The following is a 17,628-nucleotide window of genomic DNA, read 5'->3' on the forward strand; positions in this document are numbered from 1 at the left end:
AACCAGTGGTCAAATTGTGTCCCCTGGTCAGAGGTCACATTTGAGCCAAAATAGCTTCTTTTCGGAGAGGGTGGGAATTCTACAGTTCCCACTTGCCCCCTTTCTCACCCTCCAAACCCTGGATGGTGGGGCCCTCGCCACATCCTTGGAAGCTGACATACACTCTCCCCGTCACTTCCCAGAGTCAGCCGGTGGCAGCCAGCAGCAAGAAATGTATGGCTCCACATGGGGCCTTTGTCAAGAGAGTCAATGTGCTCTACAGAATACTCACAGCCCCCAACACTGTGGGAGGGAGGGAGGAAGTCCTGACCCAGAGGTCAGATGCCTTCTTTCTTAGAACACAGGGGCAAGGCAGAGGGATTCAAGCCAAAGCTTACAACCAGTGGCAAGCACAGGGGCTCTCTAATACTCAGAGGCTCTCTTCGGGGATCATGCTCAAGGCTAGTGATCAGATACTTGTCAATCCTCTGACCAGCTAGGAAAATGATCAGCACGGGCTTTGGATGCAGGCAGCCATGAGCTCCAATCTTGATGTCGCCACTCCTTGGCCATGTGACCGTAAACAAGGACCGCAGTTAAATGAGGGTACGTGAGATAATTTGTGTTCAGCACATACTGTAGCCCAGGACCTGGGACTTCTGGCGTAAAGGCACAGGAATCTGGAATTCAGGGACGTGACAGGTTTGGCTCACCATCTGAGATGAGGTTAGGGCCTCTCCTCTTAATCAACACCTTCCTCAGACCTGGGAGGGGAAGTGGCTCGAACCAAGCCCAGAGCATCCCCACACTCCCCAGAGGGCCTCTGTGGGGGGGCTCTACTCACCTACTCTGAGGTGGCCCCCACTCTCCTTTGTGAGTCCTGTGCCTCTCTTCTCTTCCCTGGTCCGGGGGCCGCCTGCCCACCTCACTGCCAACCAGCTGGCTCTCTCACCTCCGTATCTGAAGAGGAAACATCTCTGAAGGAGGACCCACCAGCCCCGCAGCCCCTCGTGGCATTCCCAAAGAAACCCTTAGCCTGCCTACTCCACGACTCCCTCCAAAACCCCATTTTACAATTGACCACGTCTCCCAAGAGCAGCAAAGCCAGACCAGGGGAGCAGGAATGGGGACTTTAAAAAGAAGAAGAAAAGGAATGTGCTTCTGTTCCCAGCGCAGCCCCTTACTCCTGCATTGCCATCTGGTTGCTATTGGCAACCAGGCAATCATATTTTTCTAGTCCCAGATATAATCATCATAATCAATATAGGGTATTTATCCCACTTCTTGGTTTCAAGGAACTCGAAGCTTTTCACATCTATTATTTCTTTCTTCACGAACAAGGGGGAGACGCAGGGAGGAAGTGTGCATGTTGGGGGTTGGGTGGGGAAGTGCCGAGCCACTGCCTCTATTTAACAGATGGAAAAACTGAGGGAAGGGGTAAGAAAGGGAGCCGTGAAGAATTGCTTCATGAGACGAGTATGGTTAATAGTAATTAGCATGTGAAACGTGGTTTTGTTTTGTTTTTTTACAAATACTCTCTCAATTCCTTCTCCTTGAGAAGTAGGCTCATTTCACTTCTCCTACAGATGAAACCCAAAAGACGAAGCGATTGTCCAAGGTCACACACCTAGAAATCGCATTGCTGAAACTCGAACCCTTCTGAGTCTTGTTTCCTGTGTTTTCCCCACGGTATCTCTGCAAAGAATTCTAACGCACGAGAGCTAGCCTGTCTCTTCTAGGTGCTGCTGTCACACCATATCATTCTGCCAGTCACTCTGACATACGTAATTCTCTCGGATCCTGGTTGATGCTGGTATTAAATGGGCAACAGGGACAATAATGACAAGATTAAAGCTTTGGGCTGGCTTCGCAAACTTGGGGGCTTTATTTAAATTCCCAAATTTCTATGGATGCCCCCTCACCAGAGTAAAAAGTTTGAGAAAAAAAAAAATGAGTCTTTTTTGAGTGTGAAATCATGGATCACTTTGACAACTCTGTGATGTTATCTGTTCCTGCAGCAACTGGCTTGACGTCACCCTTTTATTGTAACAACCAAAGTGATGCCAGAGACACGCCTTTGGGGTCCCCGAAGGAGACGAGGCCCATCCTCAACACGTTCCATCCTAAACACCAGCAAAGGCTTTGGTGCCCACCTTGCTAGTTAGTGCTAAACACGGGTGGCCGGAGGTAAAGGACAACAAGTAGAATACACCTGAAACAGGAAACACGTGACCATGGGCAGAACCGTTCTAAGTGGGATGTTTTTCTGCGTTTTATGCCTAGCATTCATTTCCCTTTGGACACAGCACAAACAGCACTGTAATAAGAGAGCGGCTGGCTTGCCTCTGAAGCCTCCTCTCTGTTCTCGGAACAGAGAATCAGCCGGCCACCACCTTATCTTTCACCATTTTCCTAACAAACAGCAAGGCATTTTACTGCTTGGAAGGAGAGGCCCCCAGACAGGGGTGCCCACCTGTGGTACCCCAAACCTGAGAAGGCGGTGAAAGGAGTCGGGCTGTCCCTTGCCTTCCCGACATCTCATCTACCACTCCCCACTTTCTAGAAAGAACCACCATATTGGGAAGTTCCCTGCATACCCTTGCTATACTCCATTGAGTAGGCAGGGAAGGAAAATGAGAAATAAAAGTGTCTGACAATGATAGAATCCAGTCTAAGGACACGCAGAAGGACAAGTTGAAGATCTAGGCCCTAGGGATGATGACCAGTGTCACTCAACGGGCAAAGGCTTGTTCAGAACCTTCTAGTGCAATTACTATGTGATGGCTCCAACCTGGACCTTTAACCCGGGCTGGCCCGCCCACCACCACACAGCCTGACCTGACTCCAGGGACACCGGCCACCTGTGGCCTCCACCCCCCCCTTCTGGTCCTATGTCTCCTTAGCTCCTGACATTTTCCTTTTGCCTCCCATCCCCGATCCCCAGTTCCCACACTGGCGTCCGATTTGGTGCTCCCAGCATTGAGTTTTGGTGCTCCTTTTTGGTCACAGTTTGCACTCAACCCCCAGTCCCACGATATTCTGGCCACTGAGGGTGGTCACATGGTTTGTCCCTGGGGCCCAGCCCACATCGACCAGTCTGGCTGGCATCTTCTGCCACACCTGTACCCGCTTGTCACAGCGGGAGGCAACGAGGGAGGACAGGTGGGCGAACATGCGGTAGGCGCTTTGCGGTCTCTCTCCCAGAAAGTAAAAAAACAAACAAACAAACAAAAAACCGAAAACAAAACCCTCCAACTTAGAAATTCAGGTTCTCTACAACAAGGGTAAGTTTGGGGTTCTCCTTACGTCCTGCCGTTTCCAACTCTGTCTTGCGGTAGATTCCCAGCAACAACAGTTTCTTCCCTTCGTATAAGACTCGCTCCTTTCCAAACAGCTTGCCACCTATCGTCTCCTCTTAGCCTCCCAATATCCTGGAGATGGATGCAGGCAGATCAAGGAACATGATGCCCACTTTGCTGCATTCAGGGATGCTGAGGCACACAGCCCCGTGAATCGGACTGGCAGGCTATGCTGGGCTCTGACCGCCTTCAGCTGCATGAGCACGACCCCGACTAGTGCAGGTGTAGGGTAGTTAGAGGATGAGTCCCCCGTGCAGGTGGAACATTGGGCACACCTGCCTTTCCGGCCCTGAAGACAGCTATGACCAAGGTCCCACTCTCATTTTTCACCCAGGATGGACAGTTCAAATCCACTTCCTCCTCCCAGCTGCTCTGCTCCGGGGCCACTACTGGGGAGTATGCAGAGCTGAGGTTCAGCTTCCCGACCCACCCATGTGTGAAGGGCACTTCTCAGGACCCGTCTACACTTCTGGCATCCGACACTCCGGCCCGTATCTCTAGGATTCTAGCACAAAGCGCGTGCACCCTGCCTCCGGCTTCCTGGCCACACAGGGCCATATCCTCATTTAGAAGGGCGGCCGCATGGCGGAGCCTGGCCGAGATCCACAGTCCTTATCCTCGGTTGTGGACCCATAAACTCCTGCCAAACGTGTAGCTGTAGCCTCGGGGGAAAAACAAGGAAGGAAGGAAAATAACCAAGGTGGGGAGAGGGGAGAGATTCTGAAATCTGGACAACATCAAGAGCCGGTTTCCATGACAACCGCTCCTTATTACAGTTGCTCAAACTGCAGCCTGTTCTAATCAGCGCTGCCGATGGAGCCTTCGGCCCCAGTCCGTGAATGCCCCCATATGCCTGGGCAGGAAGGGTGAGGTCTGCTGGGGAGAGGAAGATGGGGGTGAAGTTTGTGGGAAGTGGAAGAAAACAGAAGTGTGGGAATGGGGTGCGTGTGTGTGTGTGTGCGTGCACACGCGGGCATGTCAGGGCATGCTTATCTTTGCAGGGGAGCCCCTGGCCATGTGGGTGACATGTCACAGCTCCTGGCCATCATGCCAGTGTGGCTGTCTGTGGGCATGTCACCTGAGACTGTCCACATCTCTCTTCCTCCTTTCTGACACCATGGAACGTTCTCTTCTCTCTCGTCTCCTGTAAAAAGCTCTAGGCTGCAGGCCAAAGGCTAAGCCCTGTAAGGCAAAAGGCCAGGGTCAGTGACCAGCCGGGAGCAGGCCCTGGCAGCTTCTGACCATCTCTCAATGAGCCAAGATGGAGCGAAGACCCGCACTGACGTTCTCCAGAGTTCTGCTGAAGTGGAGGGTTTATGGCTCAGCGACTCCCTACCCAGACTCCAGACTCCTCAAGTGCCCAGAAAATGATTGGTGACTTACAGGTTTTCCAGCAACCCACAGGTGGGGCCTCAGGAGCAAACAACTTGTCAAAGTCACCCACTGGGTCTGGTATTGGCCTGGAGACTCTGTCCCCAGAAAACTGAGCTCCCCTCTGCTTGCTCAGAGCCACCCTCTCCCTCCTCCTATGCCCATCTGGCAATCACCCAAACACGCTGCAAATCAGATGACATATGACACGCCGCACTCCGTCCTGCTCTGAAGGGAGTCCGTCCAGGGGGACGAGGGATCTGGTTTATATTTTAAGCAGCTAGAGTCACAAACGGGGGGCTGATGAGGTAAGGGCCATGGCAGTGAACACCGCGCAGCTGTCTGGGATAATCACTTGGCCTTAGCCATCCTGGAGCCGGGGCAGTGGGGCACAGGGGAAGGCTTGCCCCATAGATTATGAGTGTGGGGACCGAGCCAGTCGGCTTCAGGAATTCCAGCTCTCCACCTGTACCCTAGCTGCAAGTGTCACGGCCACTGTTGGAGGCACAGGAAAAGTCGCCAGCGGGGTAGAAGGGCCCAATCCAACAAGGTGATCTTTCCCCCAGTTTCCAGCCCTTGGAGAGTCTCAGAGAAACATTTCAATTCAACCCCCCACCTAAATTGCTACACGGAGAAATCGGGGTCCTGAATTTCAGTTGATGGCTGACCACCCAGGAGACATGGGGAGGCCTAAAATCAGCAAAGGACAGAAATTAATCAAAATAAATAAATAGGTCACTGAAAAGGTCACAGCTGCCATGCTCCACAGATAAAAGTGGGGAGTTTCAGGGCTTGAGGACACTTGGACTGTTGGCCACTCAGACGCCATCACTGCAAGCCATGTGGAGCCACATGGCTTGGATGTTACTGGGCTTCCTGGCCGCAGTGCCCCTTAGCGCTCCATCTTACGCAAGCGTTACGTGTTCAGAGATGATGCCCATCTAGACTTTGGACCCAACATCATGGATGCAGAAGAGCATTCCTTCCAAGTTCCTTCCTCCCACTTCCCTGAGTCCTCAGACGAAACAGCTACTAGCTGTCCCTGTGGAAAAGAGAACCCACGTCTCGTGACCCACCAACTAGTAGCGCATGACTGTTTTGCGGTAGGGGGGGTTAGTTTTTTTTTTTTTTTTTTTTTTTTTTCATAAGCTCTGGTTTGAACTCACAACCCTGAGATCAAGAGTCACATGCTCTACCCACTGAGCCAGCCAGGCGTCCCTATGGCATGTCTGTTTTGCTCTTCAAAGAGACTCTCCAGAAGCGCAATGGTCAGGATATGGAGCATAAAAAGTCAAACCCTGAAAAAGTACAGATCTTTGCCTACAGCCGGAAAGTAGCTGCCTCTCCCCTTCATGGTCCCCAGCTCACATCATTAGAGGGCTTAATGACGTTGATTTCTGAGGGGCAGAATCTAGCAGGGGGGAATGCGATCACAGTGTGTGCAGGTATGTGCGTGCACACGCACACATTCTCACAAAGGAAACCGCAATCATTGGTGGAGTGTGGGTGTATGTGTGAAAGTTGGCGGGGGGGGCGGGTGCTGCATGTGACTGTATGCAACAGTTTAGAAGGGGAAGAGAGCTTACACCTGAGTGGAAATAAACAAAAACGAAAAACCCTGTCGGATCTATACTTACTCCAAGAGATCCTTAGCCCGCCATGCCCTGGTTGGTCTCTTCCCACTCCTCCTGTTCTCACCTCACTCAGTGCAAAGCAGACAGAGACCTCCCCCATCTCTCCCTCCCTGGGCTGACCCATGCCACCAAGTACACACAACCTGAAAGTACAGAAAAACCCAGAGGCTGCAGCCAGGATGATGCACACACACCAACAGAATCTCTCCCACCGCCCTGTGTGGTGTCCAGACGAGGGGGGAGAGCAGCCTGACGCTGGCGGTCACTCAGTCACGGCAGGTGGAGACCACCGTCCCCTGGAGAAAGGGAGGTGAAGATGGGGGGGAAGGAGCATGAGCGGGAGCAGGCAAGAGCCAAGACAAAGCCACGGGTTCAGCGAGAGGGAGGCTGGGGGTGAGGCAAAGGTTGGTGGCAGGAGCCACACTGCATGTGTGGTTGCGGTTGTAGGGGCATGATGCTCGTCTCCTGAAAAGGGGTCACCTTTGACCTGGGACCTTCCATGGGGGAGGCCACGGCTTTGGTGCACTCTATGGGAAGGTCTCAGCACAACATACAAACAGTGCCAAAAGCATGCCCTAATAACTTGAGGTTAAAAGTGGTTAAGACCACAGATTCTGGTTAAATTGTGACCCCTTGGAGCTTTGATTTCCTCACCGAGGAGATGTAGGTCGTATTAAGTAACTCTTTCAGAGGGTTTCTTTTATGATATAACGCATAGATAAAGCACTGGCTACAGTGCCTCGCATGTACTAGGTGCACAATACATCTTCATTGTATTATTTTCGAGCCCCCATCAGAGGTCTAAAATGAGGCAGTAAAAGTGGGGGAGTGTCAGATAGATGTTATCACTTGCAGCTCAGCTATGGTTCGTGTTTCCCAGGCAAACATGCAAATGCCCACTTCATGACCACACAATGAGTATTAGCATAGAATGATACCTGTAGTCAGACAACCTCAACATTAGTCCAACATATATTTCGAAGTGTCATATAGCGTCATGGTAAAGCAAAAACTCTGATGTCAAGCCATGGCAGTAACCCATAGTTTTCACTTGCCAGCCATCAGTCTGCCTTAGCCCAATGCCCAGCATTGGCTAACAATCTAATAGATGCTTTAAAGAAATGCAATTCTGTATAGGTTTAGATGTGCTTAATATCGACAATTCTATTCTTGGTTTAATGTTTTTTTTTTTTTTTCCCAATCTTCCTGATGACTGATTGCCAGCATATCAAAACAAAAACTGTGTTCCAAATCAACTGGCCACCGCTGGACAGCAAGTCGTTGAAAGGCTTTTACAGGATGGTGTCTAAGGTTTAACGTGCCATGACGCTCTGAAACACGTGGACATATTAATTCTTCAACCGGCGTTGAGATGAACTGGAATGTCCATTTTAAACCCTTCATCCCAGGCAGCAAGCTATAACCTGCAATTATTACCACGTATAACATGCTTTACTATCGGCAAGAATGTTAACCGTCTCTGGTTCATTCAGCAGCCCAGGTATCATTCAAAACTGCAGTTTTCGTTTTATCTTTGGCCTGGAGGGAATTGAGAAGCAGAAAATAGGCTCTGCCAGATCCAGCTGCCCTGTGACTTGAAGCTCAGCTGGCAGGTGCCGGAGCTTCAGACACATGGCCCACAGATGCAGGACCACCTTGCTCGGGCTCGGCGATCTTGAAGGCTAGACCTTTAGAAAGAAGTCATCTCTGGAAGCCTCTGAAGATCATATAGGCTGTCTACAGATAGGTCTCTCAGAATGTGTGACCATCCATGCTTTAGAACACATGAATAAGTAATTTACTTGGCTAGCTACATAACACACACGCACACACACACACACATACACACGCACATCTGTACACATACATATCCATACACACACACATACATATGCATCAGCCTATGCTTATGCATATATCCAATGCATGACTACACTCCTTATTCACCTTAGGTGACACGTTGGGTAGAGGTGTTTGTGGGAGACAGGGTGTCCTTTTCTGCTCAGCTTCTGGAACCCAAACACTGGCAAACCGCTGGTGAAAGGGGCAAGCCCTGAACTCAGTAGGTGATCAACCAAAATTTGTGGCAGTAATTCTGCTCTCTCTTCCCTTTCCCTAAAGCCACTAGCAAATGTTTTAATACTGATGCCTTTTTACCTGTGGTCGTCCAGGCCCTGCCAAGTGGGAGATTACCAGGGTGAGAAGCATCTGGTTCCTGGCCTCAGAAAATGTCCTAAAGCTGAATGAGTAGTGTGGTGCTTTCTGAAGCTTTGTGGGATTAGGATAATATGCTTCTGGGTAGCTAATTGGAAAACCTTACTCTGTGTGTGTGTGCATGTGTGTGTGCGTGCATGTGCATGGGTCCGTGTGGGTTGTGCATTGCTGCCACTTCTTAGGAATCAGTTACATCCTCCCATCTCCCCACAATGAGGCAACCATGAAAGTTCTGAGTTTCATCGGGCAGGAAAATGCCAGGACTCCTGTGTTTAAAAAGGGAGGCTCGGTTTCCCTTCCCCACTGCCTTGCACAGACATGTGTTGCACAGATAAACACCTGGAGGGCAGTTCACAATTCTTTGAGGCTGCTGCCTCTCACACGCAGCTGTCAAATCACACCAGATCAACACGACACAGCAAATAACACTATGACACACAAACGGTAACTTTTGAAAGTACACTCTCCCCACCCTGGACCCGCCTGCCTTCCCCAGCGTGTGCTGCTGTCTTCAAACTAACCATCCTGAAACCGCTTAAAAGAGCCTGACAGGTAATTTATTCTGTGGCAGAGGATAGCAATTTCACTGTCCAGAGGCAAGATACCCGACTGCATCAGAAAATCCATCCACTCATGGAAACAGGCTTAATATGATAACAATTCCAAGGATGTGTGGTCGTAATTCTTTCTGCTCCTTCCTCCCTTTCCCTAAAGCTGCTAGCAAATGTTTTTACACAGCTTCCTTTTTTAAAGGCCCTTCAATGAACCTCCATAGAATAAATCAAATATTTCACCATGAAGGGTGATTATCAGGCGCTTGTTTGTGGGAAGAGTCAACTATACAGGGGTCAGGGCCTCACTGCTGCTATGGGATTTTTGCCCGTAAGTAGAATGTTTTTAAAATTGTATCTGACTCTCTTTTTAGGCAGCCCTGCTGGGCTCTATAGGGTTTCACTGGGCACTCAATAGAGAAGGGAATGAGGAGCGAAGAAGGCTGGTGAGCAGGGCAACACTTGCCTCCAGAGGCAGAATCACGATGGCTGTATGCTGATTCTTCCAAAACATTCTGACAGCTGTCTTCACGTTTTATTTCTTAAAATCCATGTAAGGTAAAGGAGGTAAGCATTATTATTTCTATTTTATATATGGAGCAACCTAAGGCTTAGAGTACCAAAACCTCACCTTCTTCAATCCGATCACAGCAATAGGGGGCCCACGGTTCCTTCCAGGGTAAACAACATTACGGCCCATCCACATTCACGTGGTGAGTTTCCATCAGAGACAGAGCTAGAACCTATGTCTTGCAAATCAGTCACAGACAATCCCCCAAGCTGGCTTTTGCCCCATGAGACTGCATCTCACCTGCCTCGCACAACATACGAATTCTGAAAGGGTTATCTAAACATGGCTTTGTCGCTGAGCTTGCTACGAGGTCCTAGACAAGATGCTTCCCTGGTTTAGAAGACTGATCTGTAAGTGGGGCTGGGAGTTTCTCAGGCCACAGTTAAACCTTTCTGGGTTTGCAGGGCCCAGCAAAGTGCCTGGTCTAGTGTGTGTCCTCCATATGTGCTCACTGAACTGAGAATAATAACAGAAATCTCTTACCTCCCATGGACAGCCCCAAGTGAGGAACCCAGGCTTAGAAGCACTGGACACGGCCCAGAGATCCCAAGCTTGTAGAGCGGTAGCATGTCTATGTAGATATACAGATATATATCCTGCCTATATTATCCTGATTATAAATATATATGTATATGCATATCCTGACTGTACCACATTTAAAATACCTATTCAGTCAAATAATAATCCTATTGCTTGGCCACCAGTCAGGGGAACAAAGGTCTCTCAACAAATGACTTGCCCAAGGCCAATAAAGGCTGAATGTCAGAGAATGGTGTTCCCAAAGGTAGACCCGGCTTAATGAGGCCAGTGGTCTTACCAGGCTGCGCTTGGAGGGCCCCTCAGGGTGAGGAGTGCCAACTGCTTTACAAAGTAGCATCAAGGGTGACATTCCTGCCCTCAAGTCACCACTCTGTCAGAGTTAGAGGTGAAAGGAGGCTCCCAGACCCCAAATGGTTACACTTGACCTTCAGGGCTGTCCTGGGAGACCCAGGGACAAAAGTGAGGACAAATCTAGGTCTGAGGAATGCAGAGGAAGTTATCAGTCAGAAGCAAAGAGTTGGAGATGAAAGGAATACGTTCAGAGTCAACAGCCTGGATCTCAGGGCCCAGGACCACAGAGGTCCCAGAAGACGGCAGGAGAGGTGAGCCTGCCAGTTGTGCGTACGACTGCGTGTAAGTAAACAGAGAAACAGAAAACAAAGGGCTTAAAAACCTGGAAAGATCGAATGAAGCACTCCCCCACCCAGCACCCAGTCCATTTTCAGAAGTTTTAACAGATGTCCTTTCCACCCCCTTGCTTCTTGGGAATGCCTCAAGATTTTTACTTTTCGCGAATGGGCAACTTCCCCACCACCTACGTTTTCTTTCTGGATTCCAATCTGCTGCTTCTCCATGGGATCATTCCTGTTCTTTTGCATTTTTATTTTAGATTCTGACCTTTGCCCTCCCAAATGTTGTTGCTCAGAGAAGTCTCCCTCTACAAACTCATCTTATGCATTTAATAAGCACTTACCAAGTACCCACTGTGTTCCAGGCACTGGGCTAAGCACCAGCCATGTGTGGAACAAAAACAATCCCAGGCATCCGGAGCTTAGAAATTAGTATGAAAGACGGGCATTCAACAGGGAACCAGAAGCAATGCTCCGGATTCTTCTGGGTGGCTTCTTCTTGAGAGTCTCTCTGACTTATCTCACCCTGATCTGGTGGGCTTGAGCTTCTAGATTGTTGGGACTGGTATGGCCCCGAGAGGTCAAACCCCTACATTACGCCCGAGGCTGACTGATGTTGGCAGGGTGGTGTTAGTAGGGTCCTAGAGGCTGTTAACAGTGTTAGTTCTAACCGGCTGAGCCTGTGATGTTCCAGCTGTGCAACAGGCTTCCCGCCTGCCCCCACCCCAGGCTTCGTCACCGAGGAGAACTACCAGGACAGCAGACCTCTCTGCTGCTTTTCACACCTTTGGTGTCTCTCAGGGCTCAGCACCCCCAAGTTCTGTGGAGGAGCAGGAAGCTTTACCTCACTGGAAGATATTCCTTCCCTGGTGCTCAGAGCCAGCCCTCCCCTCGTGGTTGTTTTTCTGCAGCAAAGGCAAATCCAATCAGTGGCATCATCTGTTTTACACCTTATTCTCTTTGGGGGAGCATTCCCATCTCCTGGGCTGCTTGTGAGCACATTGTCAAGTCCCAAGCCTTCAGAAAGAGGAGTCTTGCTACCTGAAGTTCAAATCAGCTGGGCAATTTTCTTCCCAGGGCCCAATTCTACTGACACTCTGTATATTATTTTTTTCCCTCTGAATGGTCAGACAGACTGATGGCTTCATGACTGTGACTTCCAGGCCCTCTCAGCCCGCTGTTTCTAGTGTCGATTTCTAGCTGCCAGTGGGCCCATGATCTGTTTCCCTGCACGTGCTCAGTCGATAGGAATCAAGGGTGGTGACGATGCCGCTGCTGGTGGTCATGGCCACGTCCCCCTGGATTGCTCCCTACTCAGCCTTCCTTTAGATACATCCCTCTTAATTAACCTCACGTCTGTATCTTTTCTTCATTACATTGAAGGGAAAATATTGTCACTGGAGGATTCAGCAGAGAAAATTTCCGAAGACCAACATGTAGCATCTCCAGGGTTCCCCTTCATTTTCTAAATTGGCACTTCTCTCAAATTAAAATGAGTCTGGCATCCCTTCTTTTTAAAAATGTGTGCTTCCATTCCAGGAAACACAATAATAGGCTGATCCTATCAATGAGCAGAGAGGACCATGAACCCATTCAATTATCATCGTTCTGTGTACTCAAGCCGGCATCGACTGGCCACACATTCCCTCTGTGAATTCCAGGGGACCCCCCTTACGCGGTCCCTTCTCCCCAAAAGCGCGGCTTACAAACTGAGCCAGATCCAAAACATTTCGGTGAACTTAAGAGCATTCTCTTGCTCAATTTTAGCCCTCGTTATTATTTTTTTTGTCTAGAACCTGAAACTTTTATTTTGAAATTCTCTCCCACACATACTTTACTTCTTCAATTTGGAAATTGAACCAAACACTTACCTCACCCTCCTTAGCAATGCCCTTTTACTCAGATATATTTTCAGGAATTAACTCCCTTGTGGACAACGAGGACCATATGCTGCATTTTGAGCACCCTGAGCGGCAGGTGGCAAGGGATACATGTTCTAGGAACCCCAGGCAGCCTGGTGTGCATCTTGTGAAGGTTCGTGCTGGTGTGGGGTGGGAGGGATGGTCAGGTTTGAGTGAGGGTATGACTACCAGTGGGTAGGCACCAAGTCCATTAAACCACACACGTTCTCCGCCTTCCCCACATTTGAGAGCTGTGCTACCCACCACCTGTAGAGTGTTCATGCGAGTTCATTTTTCTAGAAGTGCAGAAGAACCTGACAGTCACCATCCCTGCTCCCACACAGCGAACACTGGCGCCATCAGGCCCATTGAAGGGCTTCTCCTTAAGCTTGGTTCTCATTAAATTCCCGATCTGGCCAACCAAATCACCTCGCCACATCTAATCTGAATTATTCCAAATCTGCCCCCTGCTCCTTCTGTTATTTCTGAAGCAGATGACAAGAGTTTTTTTTTGTTTTTTTTGTTTTTTTTTTTTTCTGGAGTAACTCACATCCCAAACCATCTGATTTTTCTCTCTTAAGCTTTTGGAGCCCTTTCTTCACAATAGTTGAGTGGGCATGCCTGCCTCAGTATCCACTCATGTGCCCTCAACAGAGCCCCTGTGGGGCATGTCCAAGGAACACACGTCACAGATACACAGACACGTCTAGTTGCCTATTGCCATGGGTGAGAGTATACAAATGACCTATCTCCAGGGGATGAATCAGCAATTATTGCATTCTTAGTCCATTTGGGCTACTATAACAAAATACCATAGAATGAATGGCTCATAAACAATAGAACTTTCCCTCTCACTGTTCTGGATGCTGAGAAGTCCAAGGTCAAGGTGTCGGCAGATTCACTGGTGAGAGCCCACCTCCTGGGTCATAGACAGCCCTCTCCGTGCTGCGTCCTCATAAGGCAGAAGGGGCCAGAGAGCTCAGTGGGGCCTGTTTTATAAGGGCACTCTACTCTCATGACCTAATCACCTCCCCCAAATCTCCTTGTCCACATACCATCACATCAGGGATTGGTTTTCAACTTATGAATTTTGAGGGGGGACACAAACTTTTATTCTATAGCACACGTCACCCCTGCAAAACTGTGATACTCACTCCTGGGTAGATAATGGTATCTTTCACACCCAAAATGCTCTGAAATGTGCCCGGTTGTGAAAAGAGGGCAAGTATACGGTTTGGAAAACCTTGCCCAATTTCATGGTCAGACCATTTAAGTACCTCACTTTTCTGTCTATAAGGAAAGAAAGAGAGAAGCATGAAAACAAAATTCTGTGGATCTCCTCAGAGATTCTGTTCACCCCCTCCAGCGGGATGGAGTGCTCTGGGTGGTACCGAAGAATGTCAGGAAGTTCTCCTTGTCACTGGGAACCCTGCTGGGCTCTCCTTATGTCCTCCCTCAGAGATTCTGCCTTCTGATGTGGTTGACACAGTCTCTCATGCTCACATGATAAGCTGGTCAAAATCAAGGCCACAATTACAGGGGAAAAACTCACAGGTACTTCTCGATGAAGGGGATTGTTCTCCCAGCTCTGAAAACCGAGCTATCCCCCTAATAGGTCCAACTCAGCTCTGTGCCATGCTGAGAAAAGCACACCAGCTCAGATGGAGGAAGAGAAGGCCTCAGGGCAGGGCGACCGCCAGGCTGAGGCTAAGACGGGCAGGTATGGCCTTGGGCATAACTAGTCAGACTAACTCTCCCCGAGTCATAAATGAACAACAGTACAAACTCCTTGCGGTTGTTAACGGTTAAATGAGATAATGCACATAGCCCACTCACACCAGAGACTACACTTCATACACACCAGTAAAGGTGAGCTAAGAACAAAAAACCTTCCCAGAATACCTTGTGTTTCACCCCTGCAATAGCCTGCTAAGCTAGGCACCGTTACCATGACGTCACACACGAGGAAATCCAGACCCTGTGCTATTAAATACCTATCCCGTGTTGTATAGAAGGTGATTTGAAAGCAGAATTAGAGAAGACTGGATCTGTTGGTTTTATTTGAGGGGCCCAGAGAGGAAACCTGGTGAAGGCCTTGACGTGGCCTGGATGGTGATATCTGGGCTCCAACCTCTCCATCTTCTTTAGCCTTCAATTTGCTCCGAGGAGGGGAAGGGCATTAACTTTATGCACCAGGCACCCTGATGAGGGTTTTAAACAAGAAAATAAATAATAGCTGTTCCCATACAACAGGCATTGGCTATCCCAGTTACCTCATTTTATCCTCATGAAAACCCTATCTGGTGGGTGTTCCTAACGGCCCCCCTTTGCAGAGAAGGAAATGAAGAAGCAGGAAGGTAAGGTAACTGGGGCAAGGCCACATGATGGTCAGGGGCAGATTTGGGGCTCCCGCCTCAGGCTAGCTGGTCTGGGTGCCCTTGCTCTTGGGAGCAGGGTCACAGTGGACACAGACGCCTCTGAATTCCTCAGTAGGCCTGTGCCTGGGCTTTCCTTCCCTCCCTTCCTCTCTCCACCCACCCGCGTCCTTCATGTGCATTTTCATTAGGCATCTTTGCCTGGTGATCTGTTGATTTGTTATATTAGAATTGCAAACAAATGCTCTCATTTCATCCTTCCATCCTCCCTCCCCTGCCCTCCTGGCATCTGGAATTCAGCATTGATTTTTCTGGTCCCGCTCCACTGCCTGACTGACATTTCTGGTTGATTTCCCCTCAGAGACCTTCAGCTGGCTGGCCAGGCTCCCACTGGGGCCCAGGATGGGGTAGCTCATCACCTGGAGAAGCTGAACTGGACTCTTCCCCTCTTTCCCTGTTTGCAGGTGCTCATAATCCCCTAGACTCAGTCCCTGTTATCCAGTTGATGGGTAGGCTCTCCTCAATCCTTCAGGGCCGTCAACTTGGAGGGGAGGGAAGGGGAAACTGGAGGAAATAGGTAGCCCTGTGAAGTGGGACTAGGGGTAATTTGACTTCTTGTGGATGAGGAAGGGGATTACCCTGGAGCAAAATAGACTGGAAGGTATGATGAAGATGGGCTCAGTGAAAGAGACTGGAAGGTGACCAGGCTACCATCTTGCAAACAGAGGGGCCCTAACCCCTTAATTCATCAGAAGACTTCACGTAATTATAAGTTTTCTAAAAATGGAAAGTTTTCTAATAAAAAAGTTTTCTAATAATCCTCAGAGGTCATCTAAACCAGTTTTTTCTGTCCAGGTCACACAGCATATTTCAAAAAGATAGGCTTTTCTCCTAAGTTTAAGAACCCAAACAAGCACACAGACCACCCCCCCCCCATCCCTCTCTCTCAATGTTCAGTTTCTGTCTCTGATAATTATGTTGGATTATGAGGTACTAAATGGAGCTACATTTTCTTCCCTGAACTTCATATTCCCACTGGATACTGCCCGGTGAGTGCTTAAGCTCATATTTTATGGAAGCCACTACTCTTCCAGTAAGATCTGGACCCGGTGCTCCATGAAGTGGTCAGTGATGTTCAGATCAACAGGGTGATCTGGAGCCAATAGTGGTGGGCTGCAACCAGCTTGTTGCCACCTCAGGACAGCTAATTATTACATTTTTAGGAATTTTGTGATCTGGTTGTTAAATCAGCGTGAGCTCACCACAATGGGACTATTTACACCACAGAGATTGGCATATGCTATAAGTCAGGGCTTTTTTTCCCCCTCTGGAGAACGAGGGGTTTACTGAAGAGGGTGGCCAGTCCTATGGTCAGCTTAGACAGAGGCAGAAGGCATAGGAAGGATGGGCAAGGTGGAAGAGATGGAGGGAAGTCAAGGAAACCACATTCTTTGATCTCTTGGAAAGAGCAACCTCTAATCGAACAGCCACACCTCCTCATCTCCTAATCAGGCACAACCTCATTCCCTCAGCACCTATATGTTATTTATCCCCTGAGGAAAACAATCACTGGTCATGTTTTCAGGCCTGGAATGGAAAAAGGTGAAGAGACACAAGGGACTCTGGATTCTATCATTTCTTAGAAGCCGTGAACTGGAGGTATAAAAATAGCAAAGAACTCTTAACCAGACACTGAATTCTTGATGGACATTTACACATAGCCCAGCCATGGTTCTCTCTAGCTATTCCTTCTATACACATTTATTCTCCCCAGCTAACTGATGAGCTCATCAAAGCAGAGATAATGCCTTTTATTTCTTAGACATCTTTGATAGTACCTGGTAAGGTACTGAAGACACAAAAGGTAATTCACAAATATTTGGTTTGCTCATTGAATTGCTTTAAATGGAATTGAATTGGTGGCAGACCACTGGCTTATTACCAGAGGTCAAGCTTTACAAATCCCTTTTTGCCAATGAGCTGAAAATCAGCTGCCAGATGGATAGACACTCAGGCATAAGCTTGACCTTAGAACTTCACCTGGGCTTGTGCTTATGGCTCTCTACCTCATTCCCACTTTGTCCAGTTGACTGTTTTCCTTCTCCACAGTTTCCCAGGCTTCTGGCCCCTTATTTGGAGCCATGTGGTTTGATACTGCGAGTCTTAGTTAACCTGGCAACTTGATCCCTGACAATGTTCAATCTTGCACCTGGAGCACCCGCAAATAAGGGCAACCCAAAGTCCATCCAGGCCAAGAATTGTTGCCAGGTTCACATTCAATGGGGTTTAGAAGCTAGGAGGAGCCATCTCTCCGAAACTTCTGCCTGATCAGTGTTTCGGATCTACTTCAATCCACAATTGATCCACTTCAGGGAAAACCAGCGCCCAGGGAAATTACATCCTGTTCTTCATGGTCCCAGCTCTGCTCCTATAAAGGGGTGAGGAGGCAAACACAGCTCCTTCAGAAATCTCTCCTTCTCTGTCTCCCCTGTCACATGTGACTG

General features: G+C 48.9%; 1 protein-coding gene across 3 annotated transcripts in view; it reads right to left on the minus strand.

The window, feature by feature from the left end:
• The window catches only part of PLXNA4 (plexin A4), a 445,047-nt gene that overhangs the window by 294,049 nt on the left and 133,370 nt on the right, over window positions 1-17,628 (minus strand). Inside the window, exon 4 of one of the 3 annotated variants that reach the window (XM_045495676.1) lies at window positions 17,097-17,552. The exons of the other annotated variants lie outside the window; for them this stretch is intronic. Within the exon in view, the coding sequence (XP_045351632.1) occupies window positions 17,493-17,552 (60 nt within the window). The 3' untranslated portion in view covers window positions 17,097-17,492. Of the gene's footprint in view, window positions 1-17,096; window positions 17,553-17,628 lie in introns of those variants that run through there. 3 annotated transcript variants of the gene reach the window in all.

Source organism: Leopardus geoffroyi, chromosome A2 (assembly GCF_018350155.1).
Source record: "Leopardus geoffroyi isolate Oge1 chromosome A2, O.geoffroyi_Oge1_pat1.0, whole genome shotgun sequence".
Lineage (NCBI taxonomy): Eukaryota > Metazoa > Chordata > Mammalia > Carnivora > Felidae > Leopardus > Leopardus geoffroyi.